General features: G+C 46.9%; 1 protein-coding gene across 1 annotated transcript; it reads right to left on the bottom strand.

The window, feature by feature from the left end:
- Positions 1-27: 27 nt before the first annotated feature.
- Positions 28-27,971, bottom strand: srrm4 (serine/arginine repetitive matrix 4). The gene is made up of 13 exons (XM_029829538.1): positions 27,292-27,971; positions 10,922-11,047; positions 7,778-7,852; positions 7,624-7,704; positions 7,520-7,546; positions 7,321-7,371; positions 6,221-6,304; positions 5,605-5,770; positions 3,244-3,551; positions 2,908-3,075; positions 2,429-2,530; positions 2,163-2,315; positions 28-1,788 (listed from the first exon to the last, which is right to left on the bottom strand). Exons 1-13 carry the CDS (start codon positions 27,468-27,470, stop codon positions 1,566-1,568), a joined length of 1,743 nt encoding a protein of 580 aa, XP_029685398.1. The 5' UTR covers positions 27,471-27,971; the 3' UTR covers positions 28-1,565.
- Between the last annotated feature and the right edge of the window lie 24 nt (positions 27,972-27,995).

Raw genomic sequence — 27,995 nt, 5'->3', positions numbered from 1 at the left:
CCAAGACCCCCCCCAAACACACACACAGATTTGTATTTACAACAGCCTTTACATATTTAACACCTTTAAAACAGTCAGCGTGAAGATCTTTACGCAGCGCCGCGGGAGCGCGCCTCGGCCGCGGGTGCCCGCACGACGAACGAGCGGCAGCTTGTGGATGACCTTTAGGTCACGTTTCATTTGTGTCATTCAGTGTGACAAAATAAGCCAGGAGTTATTGATATACAGTCCAGCCTGGGGTGATTGATTCAAACACGACTCAAGTTGATCAATTCTCCGATTTAAAGGACATTTCACATTTTTCTTTTAGTATCGAGCAGAAGCAGCCCAGAACATAGTTTGATATTTCCCTCAAAGTCATCGTTTCTTTACCTGTTATATCTATAACATCAACCAAAATGTATTAAGGAAAATCTTGCATGTGTACCAACACATCTAATTAAACCATTTCTGATACCATTTAGGCTAAGTTAATTTAGCATTCCATCTGATCCTTGCTAATATTTTAACACTCCAAATGTTATTTTTGTGGAGTTTGATTTACAACATTAAACATTTTTCTTTTAAAGTCATGGTTCCCCTTTAACTCATATACGTGCACATTGTTGTCTCTAAACATCTGCCGTAATCTGTGATCATAATTAATCATAAACTACAACAATATTGCATAGAGAGGTTAATAATCACTGAGAGGGACAAGGAACCAATAAATAAGCAATAAATATCCGTGCTGTTGCATAATTCAAACTTTGCCCAAAGTTTGCATAATTGGCTCAGGTGTTGTCACAGTAAATCATCATCCAGTGTTGTTCAGAATAAAGTGACCAATCCACCTTTTAAACGTTTCAATAAAGTAAAAAAGGAGAAAAAAGAAAAAGCACATTGCAAAAAAATACAGACAGGGCATTAAAGCAGAGGGACAACAAAATAATTAATTTGTTCGCAGACAGAGATATTCTCAGTTTTACAGAGGACCCCCCCCCCACACACACACACACGTACACACACACTGTTACCGCAGCACGTTTCAGCAGCCTTTTGTTGTCTTACAGGCGCTGACATTTCCCCACTTGATCAGGATAAATAATTTGACATTTGAGCCGACGGGCGGTGCGCTCTCACTGTCAGGGCACCTCGGCGGCTTCATATTTCATGGGTAACAATCCCGACATCCTTTTTTTGTGGAGGGAAAATAATAAAAATCAGCCTCCGCAATGATCAGGAAGTTCTAACCAATAACGTCTTAAATATGAGTGGAATCGTATCTGGAATAAACCTCCCTAATGTCACGGGGAACTATTTGGTTAGCAGTGATGCTAACTGCATTTTTCGGGGTTTTTTTTGGTTATAATTAGAGATGTATGTTTTGACCAGTGATAGAAGAGAACAAAATACATTCAGTCTGCAGTTGTGACTGTAGAGACAACTGGGAACCAACCCCCCCACTGGGATATTTTCCCTTATGTGGAGCACAAAGGGTTGCACACACCACTGCTCCAATGCCGTCCCCACGCTCCGCTGGGAACAGGAGCGGCGGTTCCGGCTGGTAATATTGACGCAGAAGGCTAGTGCCTGGACCTGTTGCGTTCCCGACTCCGACTGCGGCTGCACGAACCAAAGACGGAGTTCCAGGATGAGCTGCGGCTGTAGCTCCCGTAGGAGGAGTAGCTTAGGCTCCGGCTCCTGCTGCGGCTGCGGGTGAAGATGCTGCTCCAAGAGGAGATGCTAGTTGAGCGACTGATAGAGGAAGGACTGGGGCGGAAGTAAGGGATGGGACGCTTTCTGGCACTGGGGGGCAGAAAAAACAGACATTTGTGGCTTGTAGGGATTTGATGTCTTGCTGAAGCTGTTGGATTGAAATCAGCTCAACTGTTTGAACGCCTGTGATGCGGGAACGGCCGCAGGTGCTCAGAAAGACTAATGTTAGCTAATGTTAGCATGGTGAAGCAATTTATGAGCGGGGATCTCTCAGAGGGGTTCGCACCTGCTTTTGTGGGAACACCACATGTAGTAATAGTTTGCTCTGTTGCTTGATTTCATAGTTTGTTCATCTGACATGTAAGAAAATATTCATCCGCTAGCTCAAGTGCTACATTTATCCTGCAGCACGATTCAGCAAAAGAAAGAAAAGGATGTAGATTCATGAGGGGGGGGGGGTTAACCTTGTGATTCGACGTGCTTCCAGGTGACTTGGCGAGTCTCTCCTCCTTTTCTTCAGAGGGGAATAGGATCTGCGTCTCCGCCTCTTCCTGCTCTTACGTGTGCGCTTTACATCTGTTTTTCTGGAACTGGACGATCTGCTCCTGGCTCTTAGTCTTGGGAGAGGGACAAACAACATAAACTTTTAATCAGCAGCAATTCTGAAGGAGATCTTTGCCTGTTTCGACCTTTGTCTGTTCTGAGAAGCTAATATCTGAAGCTAGCTCACCTGTCGCTGCTGTATCTGCAGTAGCTCCCCGCAGAGCTCAGGCTGGCCACGCTGCCGCGTCGCCTAAAGTCCGACGAGTAACTTGGTGAGCGTGAATACGAGCTGGACACAAGAAAGTCGAGGATGAATGATTTTGAGAAGAAGGTAAAGGCAGAAAACAGGAGAGTGTTCGGAAACCTTAACGCAGGGATGTTGTTTATAGTTTGACATTAGCATATAAAGTCATATTAAATACATGGGGCGGTTGTATACCAGAGAAAGTTGCCACTGTTTACCATTTTTTGGACGACTAACATTTGAGGACACTATTAACACCCAGGAAGGAGACTTGGCCTGTTTGCCGATGACCCGGATGACCTCTAAATCAGCATTTCTGAGGGATGCATCTCAAAACTCATTGATTGGCATTGCACTTCCCACACATTTATCAATGGGCCTCCTAGTGGTGGTTGTGGGTGGGTGATTGTGATGTTTGGTACCTGCACGATGAGAGTGAGCGGCTGCGAGAGTGGCGGCCGCAGTACTTGGAACTCCCGGAAGATCTTCGGCAGGACCTTCGGCTTTGAGATGACCTGCTCATCCTTCGCGAACAGCTGGAGGTCTTTTGAGGTGTGACTTCAACCCGGCAGCCCACGCTTATCTCCTCTCTGCACAAAGAAAACACTTTAGCAGAGCACTAAAGCCAAACGCTAACCTGGTGGAATTCTTCACGGTATTATTTTATCATCTTAAGGCAGAGCGCGAAGAGCGGAAGATAATCAGCCTGCATTCCTCCTGGGATTCTGCCGGATTATTTAAAGTCAACACAGCGTTACCTTTTGTTGAAAACTGTGGCAGGAAATCCGTCCTCCCTGTAAGATTTGCACAGGAAGTCGTAGCTGGTCACAGAGTTTCCCGAATCGGAGACGTCGTCAGTGATCTTCAGCCTCTCTGGTGAGTCAACATGTTTGCAGCGGCTCCTCTTGCCCTCAGTGGCACTCGCTGGGGAAATGGCGCTTTTGCTGGACGGCGGCGAAAACGTGTCGTTCCCCGAGTCGTAGCCGTGCAGACCTTCGCTCCGGCCGGTTAATTGCCGGGACTCCTTGCTGCGCGAATGTCTGTTTCCAGGATGTGACGGCAAAATCTGCGAAGAGACAAACCAACAGCAGCTTCAAACCGAGCCGGATGAAGCCAAGCTGCTACCTGCTGTGAGCAGGGTGAGAACTGACAAAGGCACATTTTCCCTTGAAAATAGAGATTTTCTTTTGTTGGGACAGAAAACTTTGAAAAAGGTAAAGACATCATGCAAATTTGAAGCATGCGATTAACCTCAAAGGAAGGTCTAAACTAAACATCTCTCATAGAAACCAACAGGAAACTAATCTGGATCAAATCTATGCGGCTACACTAATACGATTATATGAAAGGAGCAACAGGAGAGCAGAGAAGAAAGAAGAAACTATGCGTGGAAGGATCTACAGACTCTAATTTGAGCGAAGAGAAGGTAGAAACAATAGCCCCATTTGAAAGCCTCATTTAAAGAACATTGAACAAACATCACAAAATGGATATTATGTAGAAATGAATAGGACTGCAGACAAAGAGAGCTCCCACCAGTCTAACTAAGGTAGCCCTCAGAACAGGACTGGGCTTTTTCTCCTGTAAGAAGTGAGTAATTAGCCTGCACCGACCTACAAGTAAATCCCTAAATCTGCGGATAGCATCGACTTACCAATCAAGATTTCCTCCTTAAGTAGGTAAGGTGTAAGAAAAAGGGAAGAGCGGGCAACATAAGTGCATCATTAGAGTCGTAAATTGCAAGAAAAAGACATTAACCCTCTCTTCAAACCCAGATTCAGATGTATATTCTCCCTTTTCTTTCCTTCATTGGGGTTTTTTGTTTTTATATCGGGACGCGCAGGTCCTGCGAGGCCTGCTGGTGATTGCACCTTGAACATAAGTATTTATGGCACTGCAAGCATACACAGAATGAATATTTAAAAAGTGTAGTTTACTGGTACTGTTGAGTTTTCTCCTTCCCATCTCCTGAAAACAGGGACCAAGACTGATGGAGATACACACAATGTGAGCTTGAATACACCTCTGCGCATACGCAAGAATAAAATATATCACACTCAAACATATAGAACACATCAGTCCTGGAAAAGTCACCATAGCACACTTTATTTTGTGAGGCTAATGCTACACCCCCTTTGCGAATCATACGTCTTGCATTTAAAGACTTTAAAATGGTAAATAAATGCAAACAGCAATGAATAATTTAGTGCTACCCCTTCAGCCGTGCAGACTTTGGGGCTCCTTAATTCCAGGCATGATTCAATACATGCACTAATTTATTGAAAACCAATTAAAACCCTGTGGTGTGTAATTAAATAACATTCATCTGTGTGTTCGGCGTCATTTAATGACAGCTGCAGAGAAATTCCACTTATTTCGTGCTCCAGCAAGCGTGAGACAATGAGTTTTAGGACTTACGAGGTTTTTTTTGTGAAAATATCACCTTTATAAAAGGAGGCTGGACCTGAACGCGACTTAAATTGGTTATTTTTATAAATCACCCAACCCGCCTGGAAGGTCTAGTTTAATGAGGGAGGTTAAAAGGTCCATCTGAAGTGATGCCATCTATTCCCCTATTTCTGTCAATCCTGCTAAAAGTTTTTAATTAGACGGCGAAATCTTACATGATCTTACAACATGATCTGAAGACTTCAAATTTTCTCTAATTCTCTAAATGTTTGTTTTGATGTGATGAAAGCCTGACGCTTGCTCTTCCAAACCAGATCAAGTTAAAGCTTCTCATGCAAACAGTCCGCTTTGCTTGCTAACTGAGCACAGCCTGATAATGTGTCTACCTCCCAAACACAGAAAAATAACATCATGTTTTACATGTTCTCTTCACTTTAGAGAAAAAAGCTGCGTTTCCTCTGCTGCCTCCACGCAGTTTATGTAAGCTGTCGGCGATCTTTGCTGTTAATTCCAAACTTTTGCTTGAGCGTTTACATAAAATAACCAGACTGCAAATTATTGCAAAAAAAAGTCTTAGTTTTCTTCAAGAATTCTAACTGGAAATTTCTAAGAGGAAAAAAAACTCTTGATGCAGAAATAAATTCTATTTAAAAGGCCTTAACGGAGTAATTACGGCCGGGGCACAGTTAGGGGTCCTAAAGTGTACTTACGGTGGCCGTTGAGAGGATGGAACGATATTTTGGAGCCGTTTTACACAGTGATTTGGCTGCTGGTCTCCACCTCATGTCCGTCTGGTCGAGTTCTCCGCTGCTGTCCTCGGCGACAGCTACCAGGTCGCCAAACGGTCGGTGCACCACAGACTTCTGCAGATGGTGTCTGCAGGAAAACACTGGATTTAAATTCACGTCAAGCTGAATGTACAGTTTCCCTGAGTGGGTGAAACTGTACATTTCACCCACTCAGGGACAGGTAATAACAAACGGGTAATAAAGCTTCGCATTTGAAAGTGCGCTACTTAAGCTGTTCCTTAAGCTAATCTTTTTCACCAGCTGCTACAGAGAAATAATCACACAGCCTGCTCAGTGTGATCAATATGACCTATGAAAAGCATCTTTCATATTAGCAGACTTAAGATTCCTCAATACATCATCAAAATTGGGTTTATTGATTTGTGGGGTGGAATGGGGGGGGGGGGGGGGGCATTTCCTGTGAAGCTGCGATAAGGACGTCACCTCTGTCTTATCAGTCATCTCAGCAGTGTGACCAGGAACCCAGAAGACTGATAAGATAAACCTAGGGAGTGCGGAAGGATGGATGCATCTGTACCTGTCCTCTCTGGAAGATTGGCAGGGAGAACTGTCCAGGTCTGACCTCTGATAGCGCCGTTTGTGTCTGGAGTGGGTCCGGGAGCTGAGGGACGCGGTTAGAAGAGCAGAAGAGGAGATAAAGTTTCTGCTAATTTTGCTAACGATTGGTACCCAATTATCTGTAACATTAGTGAGTAACATTAACGCTGTTTTGTTGTTGGTACTGCACTGCTTAATAGAGCATCACGATGGCAGCGCTTTGCTCCCCGTGTCTTTATAGAGCTGTTAGCTGATGGGAGTTTGCCAGCTTGGTTGTTGGAGGGTGTGACAGTTTAAATTTAGCTGCTTTATTGGCGTAAAAAAACCAATCCTGCAACATCCAAATGTTTTACTTTTAAAATGACTGGAGCTATTGTCAGAGTGTGCCTCAATATAAAATACATTCTGTGAGTACATAACTGATACAGGTGCTCTTCAAACATACTTTATTTCAACAGACTGCCTACTAAAGAGAGGAGCTACTTTATTCGGTAGCTTGGAAACATTAGCAGTAGATGTAGTACCTTTCTTGAGTCAGTAGCATGATAAATATTCCACAAAACTGCTGAGTACTTTTAATAGCTCAGTACTTTTAATAGCTCCATACTTTGGCTTTTCTAATTTGGACCAGGAAAGAGGTCATTTTCAATGTGCCGGGAATCACTCTATGCAGACGATACTCAGGACTATTTGTTAAACACTGAAAAAGTTATGTACCTGCCAATAATGAAGTCTTTGACAAGGAGTCTCCCATTTCATTTGTTTGATATATGGTCAAGATTCATAAACATCGCCGTGATAATTAATTTCTAATCTTTCATAGCATTTAAAGAGTATAAACATCTCATCCTTGGATGTAGCTGATGCCAGTATAAAAGACAGCGAGAGCTAAATAACGGCAAGAATGAAACAGTGAGAATTCTAGTCTCTGGTAGACGGTAGATGGCATGAACTTCGTAAAGGTTTATTATCCATCCATCCATCCATCCATCCATCCATCCATCCTTCCATCCATCCAGGAGACAGGATGGTGTGGGAGTGGTTGAGTACATCGCTCTGATGCAGGCATCTCAGACTGACCTTTTCTTGTGCTTGCGCTCTTCCTTCCTCTTGCGTTTTAGACTTGAGGAGCTGGTGGGATGAAAGGGAACAGAAGGGTGAGCGAGGGGGCACAGAGAGCCTTTTTATAGAAATACGAGACAGAAAAGAAATGAAGAAACTGGAAGAGAACCCAAAAATCAAACCTGCTGCAATATTTGGAATGACATGAAGTACAAACCTGTGCTTTGACTTTTTGGAGGTATACCTGGAGGAATTTAGAAAAAAAAGAGTTACTTAAATGTCATGCTCTTAATTCCCAACTTGGGAGGAAACTGCAGATACCTATGACGTTTGCTTTTCTTGGAGCGCTTCTTCTTCTTCTTCTTTTTCTTCCTTGGGGGCGACAGGCTGTGAGAAGGAGACCTGGTGGGATAGAACAAACTTTATTTACACGTTCTTTACACATTTTCACATATATGTTTAGGCAAAAACTAACCGTTTCCTCTTCCTCTCAGACTTTCTCTTCTTCCTCCTTTTGGGTCGAGGGGAGACTTCTTCATCTAAGGAGGGACTGAAAGCAGAAGGCGCATCTCTGATTCAGCTGATTTCTTTTTCTTGGCATAAAACAGTTTTCCCCAGATCCATGTATTTTTAGATCGACTCGGAGTGATTTTTTTTGAGGGAAAACTTCATTTCAACCAGTTTTCTATGTTGTTGACACTTTTCTTCAGTTTGAGAGCCAAGTCTCGGCTGATAAACAACCCCAACTGAAGAGCTGGGGCAGAATCCACATGAGTCACCACCGAATAACTGCATTCTGACTGATCCTGACACACAACCACAAATGTCCCATATGAGATGTTCCCTTCAGAACAGTCCAGACCTCAACGAAGCACAGTTAGCTCAAAAGAAAAGTCTCCGCCACTTTTACTAAAAGGTTTTCAGCAGTTTTATTTGCTGTGGTTCGTGTGCATGCAGCTTGTAATTCCATTCGTTTGTCCATTTCGTGGTGCAACTTTTGGGTAGAATGAATGCGTCTGTCTTCCTCTGCTGACCAGGTTGATTGTTCTTCCACTGCCAACGTGTCGTCTGTCTGATGTGCAAGAGGAGACGAAGGCCTTTAAAGCACCATGAGCTGACTGAATGAGCCGCTCAAGTGCAGGCAGGAATTCACAAGAGGCACAGAGGTGACGGTGAACGAGCGAGCGAGTGAGCGCGTGGGCTGACGCACGGCAGAGTGGCAGCAAGGACAAATGTGGGGTTTGATTGGTTTCGTGAAAGGTCGTCTGGTGAAGGTTCAGTTGGAGATGGTTGGATTTAAGCATTTGCATAATGCTACAAAGCTGAACGGTGCTGGAGACGTTTAATCAGCGACCAAAGAGGCAGTCTGGTCCCATACAATGTTGAAACGGAGGAAAAAGGTGAAACATTTTTAATATATGCAAGGAAATGAAACGTCAGGAAGAAGTAGATGTGCAGTATTTATTCAGCAATGAAAACAAATGTACAACATGCCGCCATTCGCTGTGTAGCAATTCAGCTCTGAGCTAAATGTTTAAACTGTATGCAAAGTTGTACAATTGGTGTTTGAAATGTTGCATATTGATACAGAGACAGAGATCTGAAGGGATCAGGACAGTGACAAACAGCGACCCCTCCTTCCCCCACTTTGATCTTTGCAACCCCAGGACTCTGGAGGCCGTCGGCCAGACTTTGCAGATGCAGAACTGTCTCCTGATTATAAATGACCTGGCTTTGTGCAGTCTGGGCACATTAGGAACTGGGAAGCATTAAGGCTGATTAGGCAGGGTGAAGCTAAACGCTCACTACTACTAATGAGAACTCTTTGCCACATTAAGGCCTCAACAGCGCGTCGCTGTGCATGGCTGAAAAGTTCTGGGAAAGGCTCCGGATGCTCCACTGCTCAACACCTGCTAACAGGTGATGAATGAGGGCTTCAAAGCCGGCTGTGACATTTCTTACTTTGGCCTAGAGGACAGATGCATCTACGGTATACACCTGATCTGACTCATGACACATTTTTGAGAAGTTGCTGCATTTATTTTATCATAAAGCATTAAAATTCTGCAGGATGATGATGTAAGAACATATTTAAATGAGAGAAGTTTTCCAAACATTAGAAAGACTGATAAAAATTAACTTTATGATGTCAAAAAATTGTAAACATGGGCATAGGGCCACTGCTATTTATCGAAGGAAAGGAGAAATCAATGCGTTGGGATTGATTTTCATATTATCTGAACTGAGATTTTGGCTGGTTGTGAGTCGGTGCAGCACCTGAGGACAACCGTGCATTTGCTTTCCTTCCTAGCAAACAGAGAGAGTTTCCTCAAGTGAGGTGAGGAAAATGAGAGAGCAGTCGACTGGCTGCTGTTCCAGGAATGTGATTGTGCCAAACAATGGCAAAATAAAAGGATTTGGCACATCTGCGCGGAATATTCTCAATGCCAAATGCAGAGAAAGAAGCAACACCACAGAAAAAAACACATTATCTTTAATAGCTATGTTTAATCACTCGTCTGTCACAGGACCTGAGCTGGATTTAATCAGGTCTAAACAGGTTATCTGAGGTTTTTGCTCCGCTACCTTATTCTTCTGAACCAGGTTTGTAACAATGGCAACTTCCTGACTGAGAGTAGAGTTCTAATTAACGCTGGGCCGCTGCCAGCCAATTAGAGAGATAACTATCCAAAGAACGAATGCCTTCCTCAAGAGAGAAGACGCTTTACACAGAGAGTAACTTTAGCTGTAATTGGAACAACCATCACAGCCTCAATCAGCCACTTTCAGCCACTTTCCTTTCATGTAATATTAGCTTATAGCTGAGACTAACGGGAGCCCACCTTTCATCATTGTAAAGACCAGTGATTCATGGCAAATATGGAGCATCGGGACCCTTAAATACAAATAAACACCAAATACTTGGGGTCAAGGTCAACCAAGAGTTGCTAAATTTGACAAACAAATTGCCCCAATGCGGACGAAGGCTTGCGAAATGTGTCACATCAGTAACTTTGTAACTTAAGTACAGAGTATGCTGCCAAAAAAGAGCCGTCACTTCCAAAGGCCACATCATTTTTGGATTTTCACGCAGACTTAAAGAATAAAAGGACTGTCAGACGCCGTGCTGCTCCGACACTTGAAACCAGAATGACTAAAGTTCAGAGGAGCCTTTCCCCATCGTCCAACACGCCTCAGCCTATTTTACATATCGCTGCATGTGTTCCTGCGACGTGACTGCAGACGCTTTGAAGGCGTCAACTTAATTACGACATTCCCCCCCCCCCCAAAAAAAGAATAGATTTTTTTCACCTCGGAATAAGAAGCCTGAAAATGATTCTGGGTGTGAGGAGCGTTGGGGAATTTTAGTTTCCGAAGTGTTTGCTGAAAAGATCAGAGTAGCTCAGTGGATTTTCCTCACGTCTGAGCGACCTGATAAGAGCGTTTTCAGAATATTGAGATCAGCTCCCTTCCCACTTTGAGTCTGGGGCCCCGCAGGAGCTCTGTTGTGCTTTATCACAACCATTTAAATTAAAACCACTTCAATCTAGCAAAGCAGCTCCTGAAACCAAAAGAAGCTGTGTGGCGACTGATTGTGGCGACACGGGGACAAATTTACCTCCTGGCCCTGCGATGGCGCTTGCGTCCTTTTCCTTTAATACAGCCGTTTCTTCCTTTGGTGTCCACCTTTCCATCCGTGCTTGTCTCATCTCTCTTGAGTGACTGGCAGGCTGTCGTCTCCAAGCTGTGGACAAGCAGAAAGAAGCGTGCAAGCGTCAGTTTGTGTGTCTGAGAACTTGAACACGTGACTCCGGTTGTTAAGGGAGTTGTTCGGGAGGCTCCGGTAGCCTTCTTTTTTCTTCCATTTCTCTCTTCACAAAGAAAGGAAGGTCAGATTTTTCATCGAGGGATTGACTTTTCTGTGAATGATCACTCCGGCTGGCCTTTTTGTTCCAGACATTTAAAAACACAGATTTCAAAGCAAAAACACAACCCTCTGCTGTGCAGATTTGAAATGAGAGCAGATTATTTTGGGGTTTAAATCAAGCGTTTCACTTCCACCTGAGCCGCCAAACATCCGCAGAACGAATGACTAAACAAGCCAGGCGATTTGACGCGAGCCCGCCTTTAAATCCGGGCGCATTATCGCGCGTTAGTCACGGGAGATTGAATGTAATTACACATTCTCCTGTGCTTCAAGTGGCTCCCGTCTGATTGTAACGAGGAGATAATCAGGCCCGGAGATTAGGTCGTCAACGCCTCCTCCTCTCCGCTTCCACCAGTGAAAAACAAGCCAGAGCCGTCACTTCCCATCTTCCTCACCTTTGTTTTTCTCTGCTCCTCGGCAGAAGATGTGGCGCCCTCGGCAGGGAACTAATGATGTTAAACAGCAAACTAGGTGCTTCAACATGACCGAGTGTTTGAGAGGTGATGGGCTGATGAAGTCAGCTGCTGCGGGGTGTGATGAGAGGGGCTAATGACACAGGAACCCACACCTATAACCTGGACTTAGCTAATAAATGCCTGTGCCTGATAATGTTGCTTAAAGTCTCTTTTTATTTAAATCGTGCAACTTTATTATAATACCATAGCACTATTCTTAGCGCTGGCATTGTAGAGAGAGACAGGCCTTACTTTATATGACCTTGCAAGATGCCCGTCCTAATTTACACATGTTGACAAATGCATCATCCATCTTCTAATGATGACACAGGACAACAAAACACTGTTTACATATTGACAGGCCTGCACGGAAGATAGCCCATTTTCTCCTGAGCTATTTGTTGCTTGTCTGTTATTTGCTGTCAATATGAAATTTTAAAAAAGCTCATTCTCCTGATTGGCACCTTAAGTTGTGGCTCAACACCCTGTAAACATCTAGATTTATGTGTCAAACAGCTTTCAAGTTTGAACTGCTGTCGGCCTAGATATAATAGTTTCTCAAGCTCTTTACTATAAAACAAATCAGTAACATAAAAATGGTGTCTTAACCCTCCAAATACCCTTTGTTGTTGTGACAACCAGCAACAACGAGCAAGATGTCCTCACTGTGCAGGTTTTGTATCTAGGTCCTCACTATGTAACATGAACAAGAACGCACACACACACTTTAATCTATATTTTCAGTATATTCTTGACTAGGCAGCAGTCGGGGGACGATCCAAAGCACCCGCTAGTAAACTGCTTTAAAATGACGCTGCGCTGCTGTACCAAGAGGATTATTGTAAGCAGTCGATGGTGAAAATTTACGTGGACGCTGATCCTTGGAAATCCTGACGAGAGTGGTTTACTATAAAACAGGTATAATCGAGTCATATTTTGAGATCAGTTCCAACGTAATCCCAGCTGCATTGTGGGAAGGCTCTGTCAGTGCACGGCAGCACAGGTGGGGGCTTTTTCTCCCCTCCTTCCGGTGCTTGTGTCAGACCGCCGCGTGCTTTTGCCGGTGATCTGTTTGGACCACGCCGTGACTGGCTCTTGGAGCTGTTGACCCCTGTCAGACACCTCCGCTCTTCACCCCACATGGATGCTAACAAATACTGACGTGGAGCGCTCTGAAGAGAGATTCTGCAAAGCGTGACGGAAGGATATCCACCACTGAATTATATATCATAGTGATAACTTCATTTTTGTGCAATATTGTCTTCATCTGCATGTTTAGGTTGGCTTCACTTGTAGTCTCACCCCTTTTCTTCCCCTCGTCACTGTCTGAAGCCGTCCCTCCCATCTCCTGGTGCCACGTTAGCAAAAACTGCAATAGACAACAGCGGTTTGGAGAAGCAAAGGCAGTGGAGAAGCCACCCATCCTCACTCAGCATCCTCGCTGTGGGCACTTGAGCAAGGCGTTTGGCTCATGTGGCACCGTGGCTGCAGTCTCGGCCGCTTAATAGTCAGTCAGACATGTTGGTTTGACGCATCCATACAGGATACGTCACACAATCAGTAGGTTTATTTATGCATTAAAATCGAGTGAGAGTGCAACGGTGAGATAAACCCTGCCGAAAGAGGATCACTTTTTTTTTGGGCCGCGGACGATTTGCTATGTAAAACGGAGATAAACTGCCGCAACATGTGCCAGGACGACGGCGCGCTGACTGCCAGGTGCCTCTCACAACACCGGCTCGCTGTCGGGGGGCCCCGCCGGTGCCGCGCAGGTGTGCGGGATGCGCCTGGCAGCCGTTTGGCAAATAGCAAAACAGCGCTGCGTGCGTCCCTTTTTAGCATTTTAAATTTTTCAAATTCACAGCAGCGATAAACACGGCTCGCACTCGCAGCTGCCGCAATTACAAGTTTTCATCCGCAGTGTGCTCATCCAACTGTTCCAAATTAACCCAAGTGCTTAATTTCTTGCAGGTAGAGATGCGGCTGAAAACCGCGACACTTTCCCTCTCAGTCAGATCCTGATACGGAACAAGATTATTGTGTTGAGCTGAAACGACTGTAACGTTTTTCTCGCCGGTCAGACGCCTGCTGCCACACGTTGGTGTACGACGTTTAGCTATTGTGTGTTGCAGCCTTCAGAATTCTAGTCGCCGTCCTGCTGAATGCCCACACCAGCTCACACATCTGATGGAGCCAGCGAATAACAAACAAGAAGCGAAGGAATCAATAGATCTGACCCTGAAGGAAAAAAACAAGGCAATCGATGCCTGGTGTCACGTTTTAGGGCACGTGACCCCAGTGGAAATCATTTTCTTCTATTGTTGTTGTCTAATGAGTGTTGGCAATATTAAAATCTTGTCTGCATCCATTAGGAGTCACACAATACAAGACTTTTTATGTGCTCGTATGCTAATGGATTAGCATAATTAAAGGACTGATGACATTTAAGATAATTGGAGAGAGAAAGACTTGATCTACTACCGCAATTACAGCGCAAATATGGGCATCTGGAGCTCAAGTGAGCGCCGTTAAAGTGGCTTTCCGAGCGGGTCCGAGAGCAGATCTGTCATCTCTGAAAGGAAGAAGGCAAAAAAAATTACCCCAACGTGAAACGATCAAGCACACGTCTGATGAGGCTGGTGCGTGAGCCGTTTAAGGCCTCTTCAGGGAACAGCGGCGAGTTTGGAGGAACTTTCTTAATTTCCTGAAAACGGTCTTGCGCTCACGCAGTCTGGATCAGTTAAAGCAGAAAAACAAACTTTGATATTAAAGCTTTCGTGTTGAGATGGAATTCTTCAAACAAGGAGGTAATTAAGGGGGTGGAGGTAATTAAAGTTATATTCCAGTCCAATAAAGTGATTAACACAGTGGCTACTCAGCAAGAAGGTTTCAGGATTGATTCCTTTCCTTTCAGGTGACCTGGCCAGGGTGTATTCCTGCCTCTACACCTGGGATTCTTCCTCATTTACCTCATTATGGTTATAGAGTTCCTGCCCCCCCCCTTCCCTCCTCTCGCTGCATGATGGGAGAAACGACCGGAACGAGTTAATGGCCGTTCGGCCCCAGTTAGGATGTATCGTGGCTCCGGGCGAGTTTGCGTCTTTGATAGGTTTTCCTTAAAGTTAACGTCCAACATCATCTCTCACGGCACATTAGGCTTGAATAATGTAAAATAATAAACGATGCCGTTTCTTTTTTACTTCCACAAATTTCGTCTGTCGAAGAATTCCCTTAAACTTCGCCTGAGCATTTCAATTTAATGTTAGCAGTTCTGCTCCACATCAGCTGAAAGACGAATGATCCAGATATTAGCCTACAAAGACAACAACAAATAGATATTTTTAAATGTGTTAAGGACCACTGATGTTCTCCCCAACACGCAGGAGAAGTGAACTGATGACCACTCTTGCTCTGTGCCCGCAGCAAAGCTTTCAGGTTTAGTTTTTTTGCACTAACAGTGACCTCTGGTGGCGATCTGCTGTTCTGGCAGATGGTAACGCATCACTCCTGTGGCTGCCGATCTATCTTGGTTAACGATTTAGCTGTATTAAAGGGCCTTTAACACACTCCTTGATTGTGATGAATTTAGATTTCCACTGTTAAAGCTCTGTCCAGAATCAGGACCACACTGACCTTTGCCCTCCCAGCAAGGAGTGACGAGGTTGGTTCACTCGAGTCACAAAGAGTCATTAAAATCCGACTTACCACTCGGTGACCAAACATCAGTCAACAACACACATGTTTATCTAGGAACTGTCTCCGGGGGCAACCAAAACTGTCAAAGGTCACCACCGTGGCTTCCACTCACGTCCACAGCGCCAATCACAAATGAGGTAATCAAAATGTCGGAATCGTTGAAGCGTCCCGTTAGCAGAGGCCGTTTGGACCAGGCTGGGATCGATACAGGAGGCAGCACCTGCGGATTTGGTCAGAAGACTTATTGATTTGAGCCAAATGTAGCGTGACAGGAGGGCGATGGTTTAAAGCCAGATTACTGCCCCAGTTTGAGCCTCCTTTCATCTACAGAAGGAAAGAAAGACAGATTTTCCAGACAATTCCTCAAAAGACTTTTGCATGTAAAAGCAGGATGGACTCCTTTGGAAGTTACTTTACAAGGCATTGAATTCTAACCTTGAGGTTTTTTCCCCCCCCTCATTCACCGGAGCCGCTCATGCTGCACTTCAGCATGAGCCAGTTCAGCCGGAGCTCGCAAGACGGAATGCTGAATAATGTCACGCGTTGAGCGACAGCTTTATCCAGCGGGCCGGCGCCGCTGCTGCTCCAGGTGCGATTTGAAAATGTCATCAGCTCAGCCTGTGTGTGTCAACTGTTTCTGCCCGCCCGCATTTCTACCTGCGCCGGCTGAGGGCGGCGGCGGCGGCGCAGCGCTAATTTGAGTCTGGAGCCTGAGGAGAAACGTGCTAGCGTTCCAAGTGTCAGCTGCTTACAGGGTTTATGATGCCGACGCAGAGAAACCAGCTGCAGTTCAGGTCCGGTGTCAGAAAGACGGGATTTTCACATGGACTGCACAGCAGAGCTAGCGTGGCTCCAGATTAGCCTCTTCACCTACTGGAAATGCAAACACTGCTGATGTCACCATCAGGACGGTAACTATCATCATCATGGTCAAAGGCATCAAAGCTCTTTCGGAGGCTTCCAAACTGAGTTTCTCCTCCACACAAGCTTAAATATGCATCACTGACTTGCCTCCAAATCAAGTTAGAAGAGATTAGAGGCTTCGTTGTGCAGAGGCAGAGTGAGGGAGGCAGTCAGAGTTTGCTTTAATTAGCTACCTGTGCGACGCCGCTTCCTCCCGCACGAAGGAGATTACCGGAGAGTCCTCGGCAAACGCTGCCGTATGTGCGAGGCTGCGAGCAGCAATCACAGCGTAGCCTGTGTTTAATTAGATCAAAGCGAGGAAGCAGAGGAGGCCGGAGGAAGGTGGCCCAGGGTGGACGGACGAAGGTGTGCAGCTGGTGCAGGAGCCAGGTCCACAACCCGGATTCTCTGTCTCCAGGGGGCAGAAAGAGGATTGTCGTGAGCCGCTACAGAGTTGGCAGCGCACCTCTCTGAATTAATCGAGAGGCACAGAAAATATAACTGCCGTTTGGCTGAAACTCTACGGCCCAATTAGGCGGGAAAGTAACATTTCCCAGCCGCTGCAACGAAAACCGCAAGACGCGGAAGCTAATTTGGGACCATCCATGACAGGCCGCAGCCAGAACTTTCAGGTTCTGTCAGGGATGGGTTTTCCACCCTGCTCAGGTCTCCAATTATCCACCATCAACATTCTCTTAGACGCTCCGTGGGAATCATTCCCTGCAATCATTTTGGAGTTGCTGTCTGGATGCGCAGGCCTCCGCGTGCATCCTGATTCCAGCTTCTCTCTGTTTCAACCTGTCCGGCATTAATGAGAAGCCCTAACTCATCAGTAAACACACCGGGCCTGTGGATGGTCGCCACTGGCACCAGGAGGCTGAATGGACCAAGCAAAACCTCCAGCATAAAAGGACGGAAAGATCTTGATATTCTCCGGTAATTATGCCTCCAAATAGAACCTCAGTGACAAGGTGTCACTGGTGTCCTCTGCTGTTTTCTCCCTCGGTGGTTAACGATGCCGTGTCTTCTCTCGTTAAATAGTCTCAGGAGAGAAAATGTCTAAATAAAGACACTACCTCTGCGTTTATATCCCAGCTGTTGAAATGTGAAAATGGGCATTTAAAGTTGTTTTTATGGCTTTGCTAATCAATGTGGTCGTGCATCTGGTAAGCTAAGCTCAGGTGCGGCACGCGACAGATGGAGGCGCCGATCTCCTGCGCCAGTTCAAGCGCTAACATCGGCTAAGTGCGTCCTCCTGCCAGCTAATTCCCGACCGCGCTCACGAGCTTCTGCCGGGCCCGCGGGCGCCCTTCGCCTCAGCTCCCGTGCTGCTTTAACCTTCTGTCTCTGTCGACTTGAGTCTCGTCCGATGAGACAAGTCTTTTTTCTCCTCTTTTTCACACACTAGCTGTCTGCGGGGCATCAGAGTCAAGACCTCCTCCCACGTTAGCATCCAAACACTGCTTGTGGATGCAGACACGGATGCGAACTGTTATTTTTCTGGATGCCTCCTTCTTCTCTGCTCACCAGCCTGAGCAGTCATGTATATTTGAAGCTGACGTCTGCTCCTCCACGGCAGTTTTAAATCGTGTCTGTATCGCTCCCTGTGTTCGTGACTGATGAGAACAGCGTGCACACACTCTGTGCAGTATAATACCACTGCGGCTCTTTAGCACGACTTCATTAGCTGTGCTGCCCGACGTTCCTATTTAAAGTAATCATTTAAAAATGGAGCAATCAGGACACCTGCTGACTTCCCCGCTCTTCCGCCCACCTCTCCTCCATCGATGCTAATCAGTGTGGGCGCCGCCACATGACTGATAGACTTGATCTGATTAAGAGACTGTTTTTGTTAACCTTTGGAAGCAAGACGGAGCATGCGGCATAATGTGTGGGATTACAAAATCCAAGCATCCTCTCATGTGCTGTTGCTATATTTCTGCAAGTAAACAGCTAAGATGTCAAAGTCGCGGGTCAAGACCTCAGTGTTTTCTGTTCTATCCAGCCCAACTTAAAAATCCCCAGTGACACAGCCCATTTCACAAAGCTGCACCCTGACAAAGGGGGGTAAAGCTCCAGCTGGAGGCGAGGGGAAGAATCAAGCATAGAAGGCATAGAAATATAAAGACATCTTCATGGTGAATCTCACAGAGAAACTCAACACTTATGACATGTTTATATGAAAAACGACAGCACACCCACACACACACACACACACACACACACACACACACACACAATGGATTCGGCCCACCTTGGTACACATAATTAACATTTCCCTACCAGGGAAGCGCTGATCAATGATGGAGTGACCTTCTCCTCTGCGCGAACCTCCTTTAAAGTCAGATAATAAATTGGTCGGACGCGCCCGTCTGCGTTATTTACAGGCCCATCTGAGGGAGTCATTACACTTTTTTAACGGAGAGGAGGTCCATTCAATTTGCCAGCGGCCCGGTAAGGAGTTGTGCATGGATGTATGGTGAGGGGCTCAAGGGCAAGTGAATTATTCTATTATCACTGAGGTGTGGGCAGGTGGAGCTGCCAGGATTTATTTAGCTACGCGACCAGCTAGAAAAATGCTCATTTCCTCACGTGTTCATTGTCTTTTTTAACACTAACTCCTTTCATGCAGTTATTTAATTATTATAGAATAGTTCTTTCTCCTTTTGACATAAATTCACCCACCGTTCTTCACTTAATTGCATGTTTCTTTGAAAGTCGTGAGACGAAAAAAACAGGGTGTGTTTGAAAAGCTTAAGCTTTTTCACATGTCAATTCGTTAATTAAGGAGCGTCTTAATGTCCTTTGATGAGGATCATCCGGTCAAAGGTAATGCTGGAACTGGGTTTTACCACACAGCGAAGAGTTTCCTGCGCCAACATTAATTCCTTCTCTTTAGTTTGAACCATGTTCACCTCAACGCACCACTTAAACTGCTGCCTAAAATGCTCAGAAGCGCCCAAATTTTAACCTGGATACTAAAGCAAGAGGCTAGCTAGCTTAGCATGCAGTCACAATCAGAAGGGCTAGTGTTTAAATGGCCCTCTTCTGGTTGTGTCTGCATTATTTGGCGTAATTAAAAGCTGCCGACCAACGGACGGCCGCAGGCCTCCTCTTTGCTTCCTGAGTTCCGCCGGCCTTCAGCTGAGAAGCACCTGATTCAGCTGCTGTGTTTTCTCTTTTCATTCACTTCCTGCCCCCCCCCCCAAAGAAAACAAGACAGATGTGCTCCCGTCTCTTCTAGCTTTTTGACTACTCCTTGTTTTTAAAGGTCCTTCTGGAGTCATGTAGTGTTTCTCATAGTTCCCAATATTAATAAACAGAAATGAAAGTGAAACTAGATAAGAAGATCTGTGCTCTTCTGAGAATCCTGACCTGCAGTAACCTTCATTCATATCATACGATCGGCATATCTCTGAGGTTCCTGAACACCTCGCTGCGATTCCAGACTCATTTCGATGTATTTTAGATTGGATTTTTGCTTCCTACTGCAATGAAAGCACACTTGATGCTCCGCTCAGTGATTCCATGCAAAAAGAAAAGAAAAAAAATCACAAAACTGTTGCAAAAACCATCCCAGACTGGCAGCAATATCAGTCCTCTGGGATGAGGAGTGGAGCTTTAGGCTGGGATTAGAGCTGATAGCGCCGCTAGTTGTCCACAATCGTGACCTCGGGGGCTGAGCACCGCTTTCCGGACCCGCCTCCTTTAATCGGGCGCGTGGGCTAACCTTGGCGGCTGCCAGTCAGGGTGGAGGACGGTTCTCTCAACCCTCACAGCACGACCATTCTCCCTCTCCTGCTCTGCTTTCAGCCCATAATCTCCTCCTCGCTCTCGGGAGCAGGCCGTCGCGGAGGACGGCGAGAAAGGAGTGGAAATGTCAGTCAAACGAAATAAAAGTGACGCTGAATTATGAAGCGTTGAGATTTATTCATTTATCTGAAAGCGCTTTTGAAATGTTGTGGATTCACAAATTGTGGATTCTACTCTAACTTTGAAACTGAACCATGCAAATACCGAGGCGGCGAGCTAACGTGAAGGTTAATCAGAGGGTCAGTCTGAGGTTTAATGGCGACTCATGGCCACCAAAGCCAAACCTCTGGAACAGCTTCATTCAGGAGGGGACAAATAGTCCTCCTGCCTCTCCTGCTGTGGGATCATGGCGGAAGCTTTAATCCTCAGCCTCCAGTTGTTGTCAGCTGTAGCGCTTCATTGCAACGATGTTCTTCAAATTGTCTCTGCCATCAAAAGAGGCGATTCCATTTCCCCCGCACTGCTAGGCCCGACTTTAAAACGAGCGCCCCAAAATAACAGTTTAATTACGCGGCTATCCGAGAGCCTTTCATGTTCTCCGTGTGAATCGGGCTGACTCTGATAACCGTTTCTTTTATCATTCCGGGAAAAAAAAGAGCAAAGACGGAAGACAAAAAAAGTCTTCAGAACCCGACAAAGAGGCACAGAAATGAGCTCATATGTCAAAGACGTTAATTATTCATCTTATAATTAGGCCGACTGTCCCCAATCAGCTGATCGCTGCCAGATACTTTTAATTAGCGAACAAATCCAACAGCACGTGCACGGTCCGGAGTTTTGGATCGTCCCCATCAGACTTTGATTAAAAAGGTTAAAAGAAGCAGCAGAATGTTCCAGAATCCAGTGGTGCGTTTAGGTTCTCCCGAAAACGATGCCTCCATTTGTTTCTTTTGGCAGAAACTTAAGCCACTATTCGGGATAAATTATGACTTCTATACTGTGTGTATGTGTGTGTGTGTGGGGGGGGGGGGGGGGGGGGGGGGGGCAATGCTACCCCCCAATCTCGTTCACTGACCACATTTAACTTGTCTAATGAGCCGCTCACAAAGCTGCTGCTAAACTTCATCTGGAAAAAGATTTATTAATTTGCTAGCTAAAGCGCTAAAGACACGGTGGGCCGTGCTGATGCCCTGTGCCGTGATGGCTCTTTAAAAATGATTTTCCCCGGGCTGACAGTTTATAATTGCAGGTTAGATCCACTGCTACACCGAGGGTGTCAAAATGAGAGTCGTTATTTGGGCGATGATAAAAGGACGACTTCGTTGTTAACGAATCGGCTACGTCGTTGTTGCAGCTGAGCGAAATCCAGCCAAGAGAGGGTGAAGGTTCCTCTCCCGTTCTTCTCTCCTCTCAACAAACCCGTCAGCTCCATTTCCTCTAATAAGTTCTCAAAGGGACGAGCCGGCCAAGGGACCGTCTCAGCAAATAAACGGCGTCGCTGGCGTGTAGGACAGCGGGAAGTTGAGCCTCCAAACACCCCCCGAGCGGTGGTCACTTTTTGACCTCTGTGACCTTCAGAAAGCAGAAATTCCGACGCAGTCGCAGTTTATTCGCTTAACTCATAAACCAAAGGCTAACATGCTACCATGGTTAGCTTAGTCTCCACCTGAATCGTTGACCTTTTGACCTCTTTTGAAAGGCCGGAGACCAATGTCAGACCAGTTTGGCGTATTTGTAAAATATATATTTTTTAAATGTAACTTTTAAACTCTTGTTTCCTCATGAAAACCACGACTGGAAGATTTTCTCCATTTTCCAGGTCTGTATTCTGCCCCCCCCCCCCCCCCCCACTGAGATGATGATAGCTGTAAATGGGAGCGAAGGTGTCGGACGGTTCCGGCGTGACAAAGCATGCGGGGCTCAGATCAGACATCAGATTATCCAACGTGCGCTCCAGAACCTGCTGCTGATAAAATGTCTCTTTATTGGACTCAGGTTATTGTGTCTCGCTCTGTCAGAGGAATGACGTGAAAATGAATAGATTTTAGTGGAAAACACGACTTTAAGACCATCGTGTGGAGCAGAATTATTTACTGCTGCGGCAGAATTTATGCCTCCATCATGTTTCCCCCGTGGGTGAACCGTTAGGGAACTATATTTCTTTTGGAGTCATAAAAACTGGGGCTTTTATGGTTCTTACATAATCAGGTGAGCGAATCCGGGGCCAACGTTTTGTGGCAGGGAGAAAATCTTGGTTTGAATGTTCAAAAGGTCCAAAGTCGAACTTCCGTCCAGCCTGGGAAGAGGCAAACCTGCCTGTGTGGGCGATGTGGCGTCGGAATCATCTTTCATTGGGTGACATTTCATGTCAGGAAGCGATGGCGGAGGTGAGGGCGCGCGGGGGAGTAACGTGGATAATTATTTCCTCCGCTCCACAACCTACGACATCATCGCTGCCACAGCTCGCACCCTCGCTCCCGCATTGTTTATGCAAATGGCCGATTCCAGGGGAGGCGAGGAGGCTGAACGCCGGAGCCAGCCAGGCCCGAAAGGGTTCAATTTAAGCGATGACGAGCCGACTTTGATAAGTCTGCATTTTAATGAGCGGCCGCTTCGGGGGGTCCGGTCACCAAAACGCGGCCCACAGAGCCGAGGCCAAGATGGCCGACAGCTGGCAAACGCTCTTTTCCGGAACTGCGGGTGAGGCGCTTCCAGGGATGGGATTTTTTTTTTTTTTTTTAGTCCTAAATGAAAACGGCTCCGGCTTATTACGGAGGGACCCGATTCCCCCCAGACTTTTCAATACAGCAGCTCCGTGGAGTGTGTGCATATTTAATGAGGCCTTTGCCTCGGTGCCATTTCAGACCGAGCGGGATTTGGGACGTCATGATGAGCGATTCTGCCTCCTCCTGGCACATCACGGTCACGCGGAGGTATCGTCTCCGGCTCTGGTGCTGTTTCGCAATCGCGCGCCAGTGTGTGTGCTGCGTGTGAGTTTGCTGTTGTGAACCGTCGAAAGAAAAGGCAGGATTGTTACTTCCGAAAAGGCGGATTTCTCTGCGGAATCAGGGTCCGCTACAGCCGCAGCTCATGGACGGAAGATGTGATGGGTCGTAATAAGCGAGCGCGCCTCCTCTCGCCGCTGGAGAAAGGGCCCAGAGAAATAGGTCACCCCTTCATCCCTGACCATCTGCAACAATACGTCCTCAGATCCTGAGAAACCTTTCGCCGTCTCCTCTTTACACTCTGTCGTCTCACGGCTCAGTTGCCTTTAGTTTCCATCCAGGGAAACGTAATAACCAGAAATCCCGAATTAAACCGCCGCACTCCGTCGCTCAAAGTGTGCGTTTCTGGCTGTGCTTCCATCCCAGCGTCCCACTAAACTTTTATATTCGGCGTTAAAATATTCGTTGGGCGTCTCACGGATCACGGATCACATTTCGATGTCGTTGATATTCACCTGCATCTCCCTGATTACAGAGTTTGCACATTAAGAGAACACGCGCACACATTAACTGTGTTAATGGCCTGAAAACTAGCGACTCCCTCTAAATGTCACAGACGAGGTTTTAACCAGCAGCTAGCTCAGCCGTGTGCCAAAACTAATACATGCGGTTCATTTTCATCCAGTTTTATTCGTGAAAACGAATAAATTCATCCGTTAAGAATAGCAAATACTCCTGTTGGCGAGGCAGCAAATCCCTCTTTGCAGACGATGTTGTGCTTTACGGATAATCAGTGCTGATTCTATACAGTATTTAGTCCGGGTGTAAAGGTTTATGCTTCTAAACCTTGTTCATTTACCCACCATAAATGAACTCTAAACAAATCCCCCAGACTCGTTTGGAAGGTTCTTTATGTGCCCTTCCTCTGAGAACACGCTGTTCTCTGACATTTGAAGACAGAGGTGAACCACGGTCAGAGAATGGTGGCCCCTGGGGGGGGGGGGGGGGGGGTTGCACAGTGGCATTCAAATGACATTTGCCACACAGGGTTAATTCTCAGCTCCTCCATTCAGTGTCAAAACGTTCTATATGTGAAATGTAAACGTCTGTATGGGTGTTGAGGTGTGTACTGTGGCCTGGAGGCCCGCGTCGGTCGCTTCCTCAGCTTGATATGATCGGAGTTACTTTTGTGGACTCACGGAGACACTATCTACATTAACCAACCTTTAAAGGGCAGCTGCTTCATACCGTTTAGCTCATCTGTTGGCTCCCCGTCTATTTTATGTTACGTCCTCTCCGCATTTCCCCCCAGAATTAAGACGAAAAGCTGGAGTCTTCTGTGACGGCGGACAGATTTGCTCTCGCGTCCGTGTTATTAAATCATCTTCCTTCTCGCCACCACACATGGTGTTTTAAACCACCAAACAGTTAAATCCCACTGAGAGAACAAATCTGAGAGTGTGTTTATGCTCATGTAAAACGTAGGATTTGGTTAAATCATCTGAGGCAAACAAGGGAGCTGTCTGACTGCTTTCCATGTGTTCCGAGGACAACAAAAAAGCCAGATTCCCATCAGAGTCCCTGTTGCTCAACACGACATGTATCACTCAGCTAATTAGCTAGACGCTAGTATAAGCTAATGTCTCATTGTTGTCACATAACCAACATTACTTAATCATAAAGAGCTTAATCTCATGACGTCACCTAAGGTCATTTCCTGTGAATCCATCCGAGATGAAGTCGGAATCCAGCCCGCGGAGTCGATACCGTCCCAAAGTCTCGTGTCAGCTTCGCTCAGCAGCAGCGTCCCGCGAGCGCTGGGTAGCATGACACAGACACAAGGAGGCCAAGAGGACGCATGCGGGGAATATAGAGAAGGACGGAGATACTGATGGGATGAGAGCGAGCAAAGTCAGACAAAGATACTTTGATCAGCAGCGGAGACGTGGAGCTCTACCACGGTGGACAAAACCTTCGTCCATCACTGAGGACACTTTTAGATTGAAATAGAAGTTTATTCTTCCTAGAGAATATGTATTAACTCTGTCATCCAGAAGGGATTTCTGCAGATTTAAGTTGGAGATGAGACTCAGCTGCCAGTCCCACTGTGTCCCAAAATATCTCATCTATTTATTACGTTCACTCAAGACATTAAACACTGATTCTAATGTTGCAGGATTACAGAGCAAACGATAGATTGGACATTGGACGAAGGGAATCACTGGAGTTAATCCCATCAAAACTGTCATGCTACATCTGCATGTATGCGTTTGGATCAAATGCAATTTTGGTCCCGTCCAAAAAACTGTAAACTCACTTTTACTGGTCGTTTTAGGACATTTTATTCTGATCTGTCTTTAGGATTGTGTCCACATTGCTGAATTTTCCCACTGAGTGGTGATGTCAGCGCTGGCCAAACCCTTTTCCTTTCTTCTTAAACCAGCATCTGCTGAGGTAAGAGGCCTGAAACCCCCCAACCGCACACTCACACACATTCACACACACACACACACACACACACACACACACACCCACTTGCATTGTATTCACTCCGTCCTGCCATCTGCCACAGATTTGGACAAGACCCCACTAACAAGAGCAGCCACACACACTCCCGGGCTTTGGCCCCCAATTCAGATGCATGTGAATACACACACACACACACACACACACACACACACACACACGGCAGGACAAGTTCCAGGCTGTATAAGTTTGCCTATGAACAAACCAACTTGTAGGTTTATAATAGCTTTTGTGTCTTCTCCCCCCTCGATAGAGAGACTGGTGTGAAGGGGAGGAGAGAAGGAGAACGGGGTCAGAGGGAGAACAACAAACTCAAATTACTCATCTGAGGCTTCAGGCCCTGCAGCATTGTTCAGTCAGGATTAGGACAGACAGAGGGAGGTATAGGGAGGCAGAGAGAGACTGGAGAGATGAAGTGAGGACAGCAGAAAAAAGACCCATGCTGACTGAACATGAACATGCCCCCCCCATCTATCCATGCATCTACCCCCCCCCCCCCCCCCCCCTCAGTTTGAGAACAATGGCCCTCCACTCCTCCGCTGTGAGTAATGATGTTTAATGTTACAGAGACAGCAGCAGAGGAAGTCTGAGCCTGAGGCCGTGCGTTCTGATGATCTAAGCACTCCACCAATCACCCTCTCGCTCCAGCAAAAATCAAAAGTGCCCCCCCCCCACCCCCACCCCCACCAAACAGCGTTTGTTTTGTGTGCACCGTCCATCATAGCTACCCACGGAGCAGCGGAGGCCCCGCCTCGCCATCAAAAGTAGCAACATTCGCGTTTACTTGCCCCCGTTGTGCTGCCGTCACGTCACTGTCGCCCCCGATGGGGCTCAGGGAGGACGACCCCCCCCCCCCCACCCCCATACACACCCCCACTCTCTGAGGCTGCTCTTGCCACGCTAACGTGTTCGCGGAGGGCTGCTCTGTTCACAGCAGCACGTTACATTTCATTTGCTTTACTTCTACTTGGGTCTGCCTGCGTCCTCAATGAGCTGTGACACTGACATGGAAGGTGAATGGGGGGGGGGGGGTGTTGATCATATCCTCAAAGAAAGAATCCCTTTTTAGAATCCAACAAGCTAACAGCATCCTTCATAAACTGGACTTGTGCGGCGTTACGGTCCCGCTGTAATAGAACCCATTAAAGACACATTATCCAGTCCAGTGTGTGTATGTGGTCGCCCGGGCTGATGTGGGATGAAATGGGCCGTTCTAATCCTCATTAGCATAGCTAATTTCACATGAGAGAAGCTGATAGCGGGTGTCAAAATCATTTAAAGGTCACCCAAGCAAGCCGCCTCATTTAATACGCACGTGTGGCGGAGCGGAGTGGATGTACCTGTTACGCCGTTTGTTTAACGCCCCGAAAGTCTGCCGTCAGGCGGCGTGTGGCGGAATCAGCGCAGCCACAGGCGCCATCAGTCGACTTTAAACCGGATCAAAGCCACATTAAAGCGGCGGGCTGACGGCGACCTTTACGACCTATTCAACACTGAGCAGAACAATCTGTAGATATGGGGGAAACATTGAAGACACGTATAACGCAGCACAACATCACTCCGAAGCTAAGGCGTATGTGCCTATACATCCATCCATACATCCATCCATCCATACATCCATCCATCCATCCATACACCTGTTACCACCCTCACAGGAGCAGTAACGATGCCTTCAGGGTTCACATTTCTGCCCTGTGCCACATTTGAAAAATACTCCCGAAGAGTTCAGCACGGTTTGGACTTTCTACAACGGCGAGCGTGTCTCAGAGAGCTGGAAACTCACCTGCTCAGCCTCTTCCGGGCGGTGATGCTGGCCACGATGACGCTCTCGGGTCTCGGGGACGCCACCGCCTTGAAAGTCCCCTTCCAAAACTTCTCAAAGAGCAGCTTCTCCTCCAGCTGCGACCCCAGAGACAGAGAGGGGCGGCAGTGGGGAAGCTGAAGCGGACACGGGGGCTGCATCTCCGGACCCGAAACCTTGGGGTTCTCACGCGCTCATGGAGGAGCGCGCACGAGCTGGCTGCCGGCGTGGAGCTGTCCAGGTACTGAAGCGAGACTGCTGCTCCGTGTTCTCTGCTCGCAGCGGCGGGTGAGTGTGGCGGCGCGTCTGTCCACTCCGGAGTCTTGAGCGGGGGGGGGAGGGGGGCACCTCTCCAACTGGAGCTCCTGTATTGTTCTCCCAGATGAGGGCTGGGTGGGGGGTGGTTATTGAGGGGGTGAGGGATTGTGTTACTGCCCTTCTTTCTGCCTCTCCTCTTTTCTCACATCTGCTGCTGTATTGAGCCGGGGTCGGGGGTCGCTCCCTCCCATGCCGCGCCCCCTTCAGCTGCCCGAGACAGGAGGGAGCAGAGCGGGCTGCGGTCCTGATGGGGGGAGGTGGCGAGGATCGGCGCCGGACCTGACTGAACAGGTGTCAGAGGGAGCGAGGAGCGTGTGTGAGGAGCGCGCGAGGAGCCGAGTGGAGAGCTCGGCTGAGAGCCGCTCGTT

The sequence above is a fragment of the Takifugu rubripes genome, chromosome 21, assembly GCF_901000725.2.
Source record: "Takifugu rubripes chromosome 21, fTakRub1.2, whole genome shotgun sequence".
NCBI classification, from domain to species: domain Eukaryota; kingdom Metazoa; phylum Chordata; class Actinopteri; order Tetraodontiformes; family Tetraodontidae; genus Takifugu; species Takifugu rubripes.
This window is presented reverse-complemented; position numbering and strand designations above follow the sequence as displayed.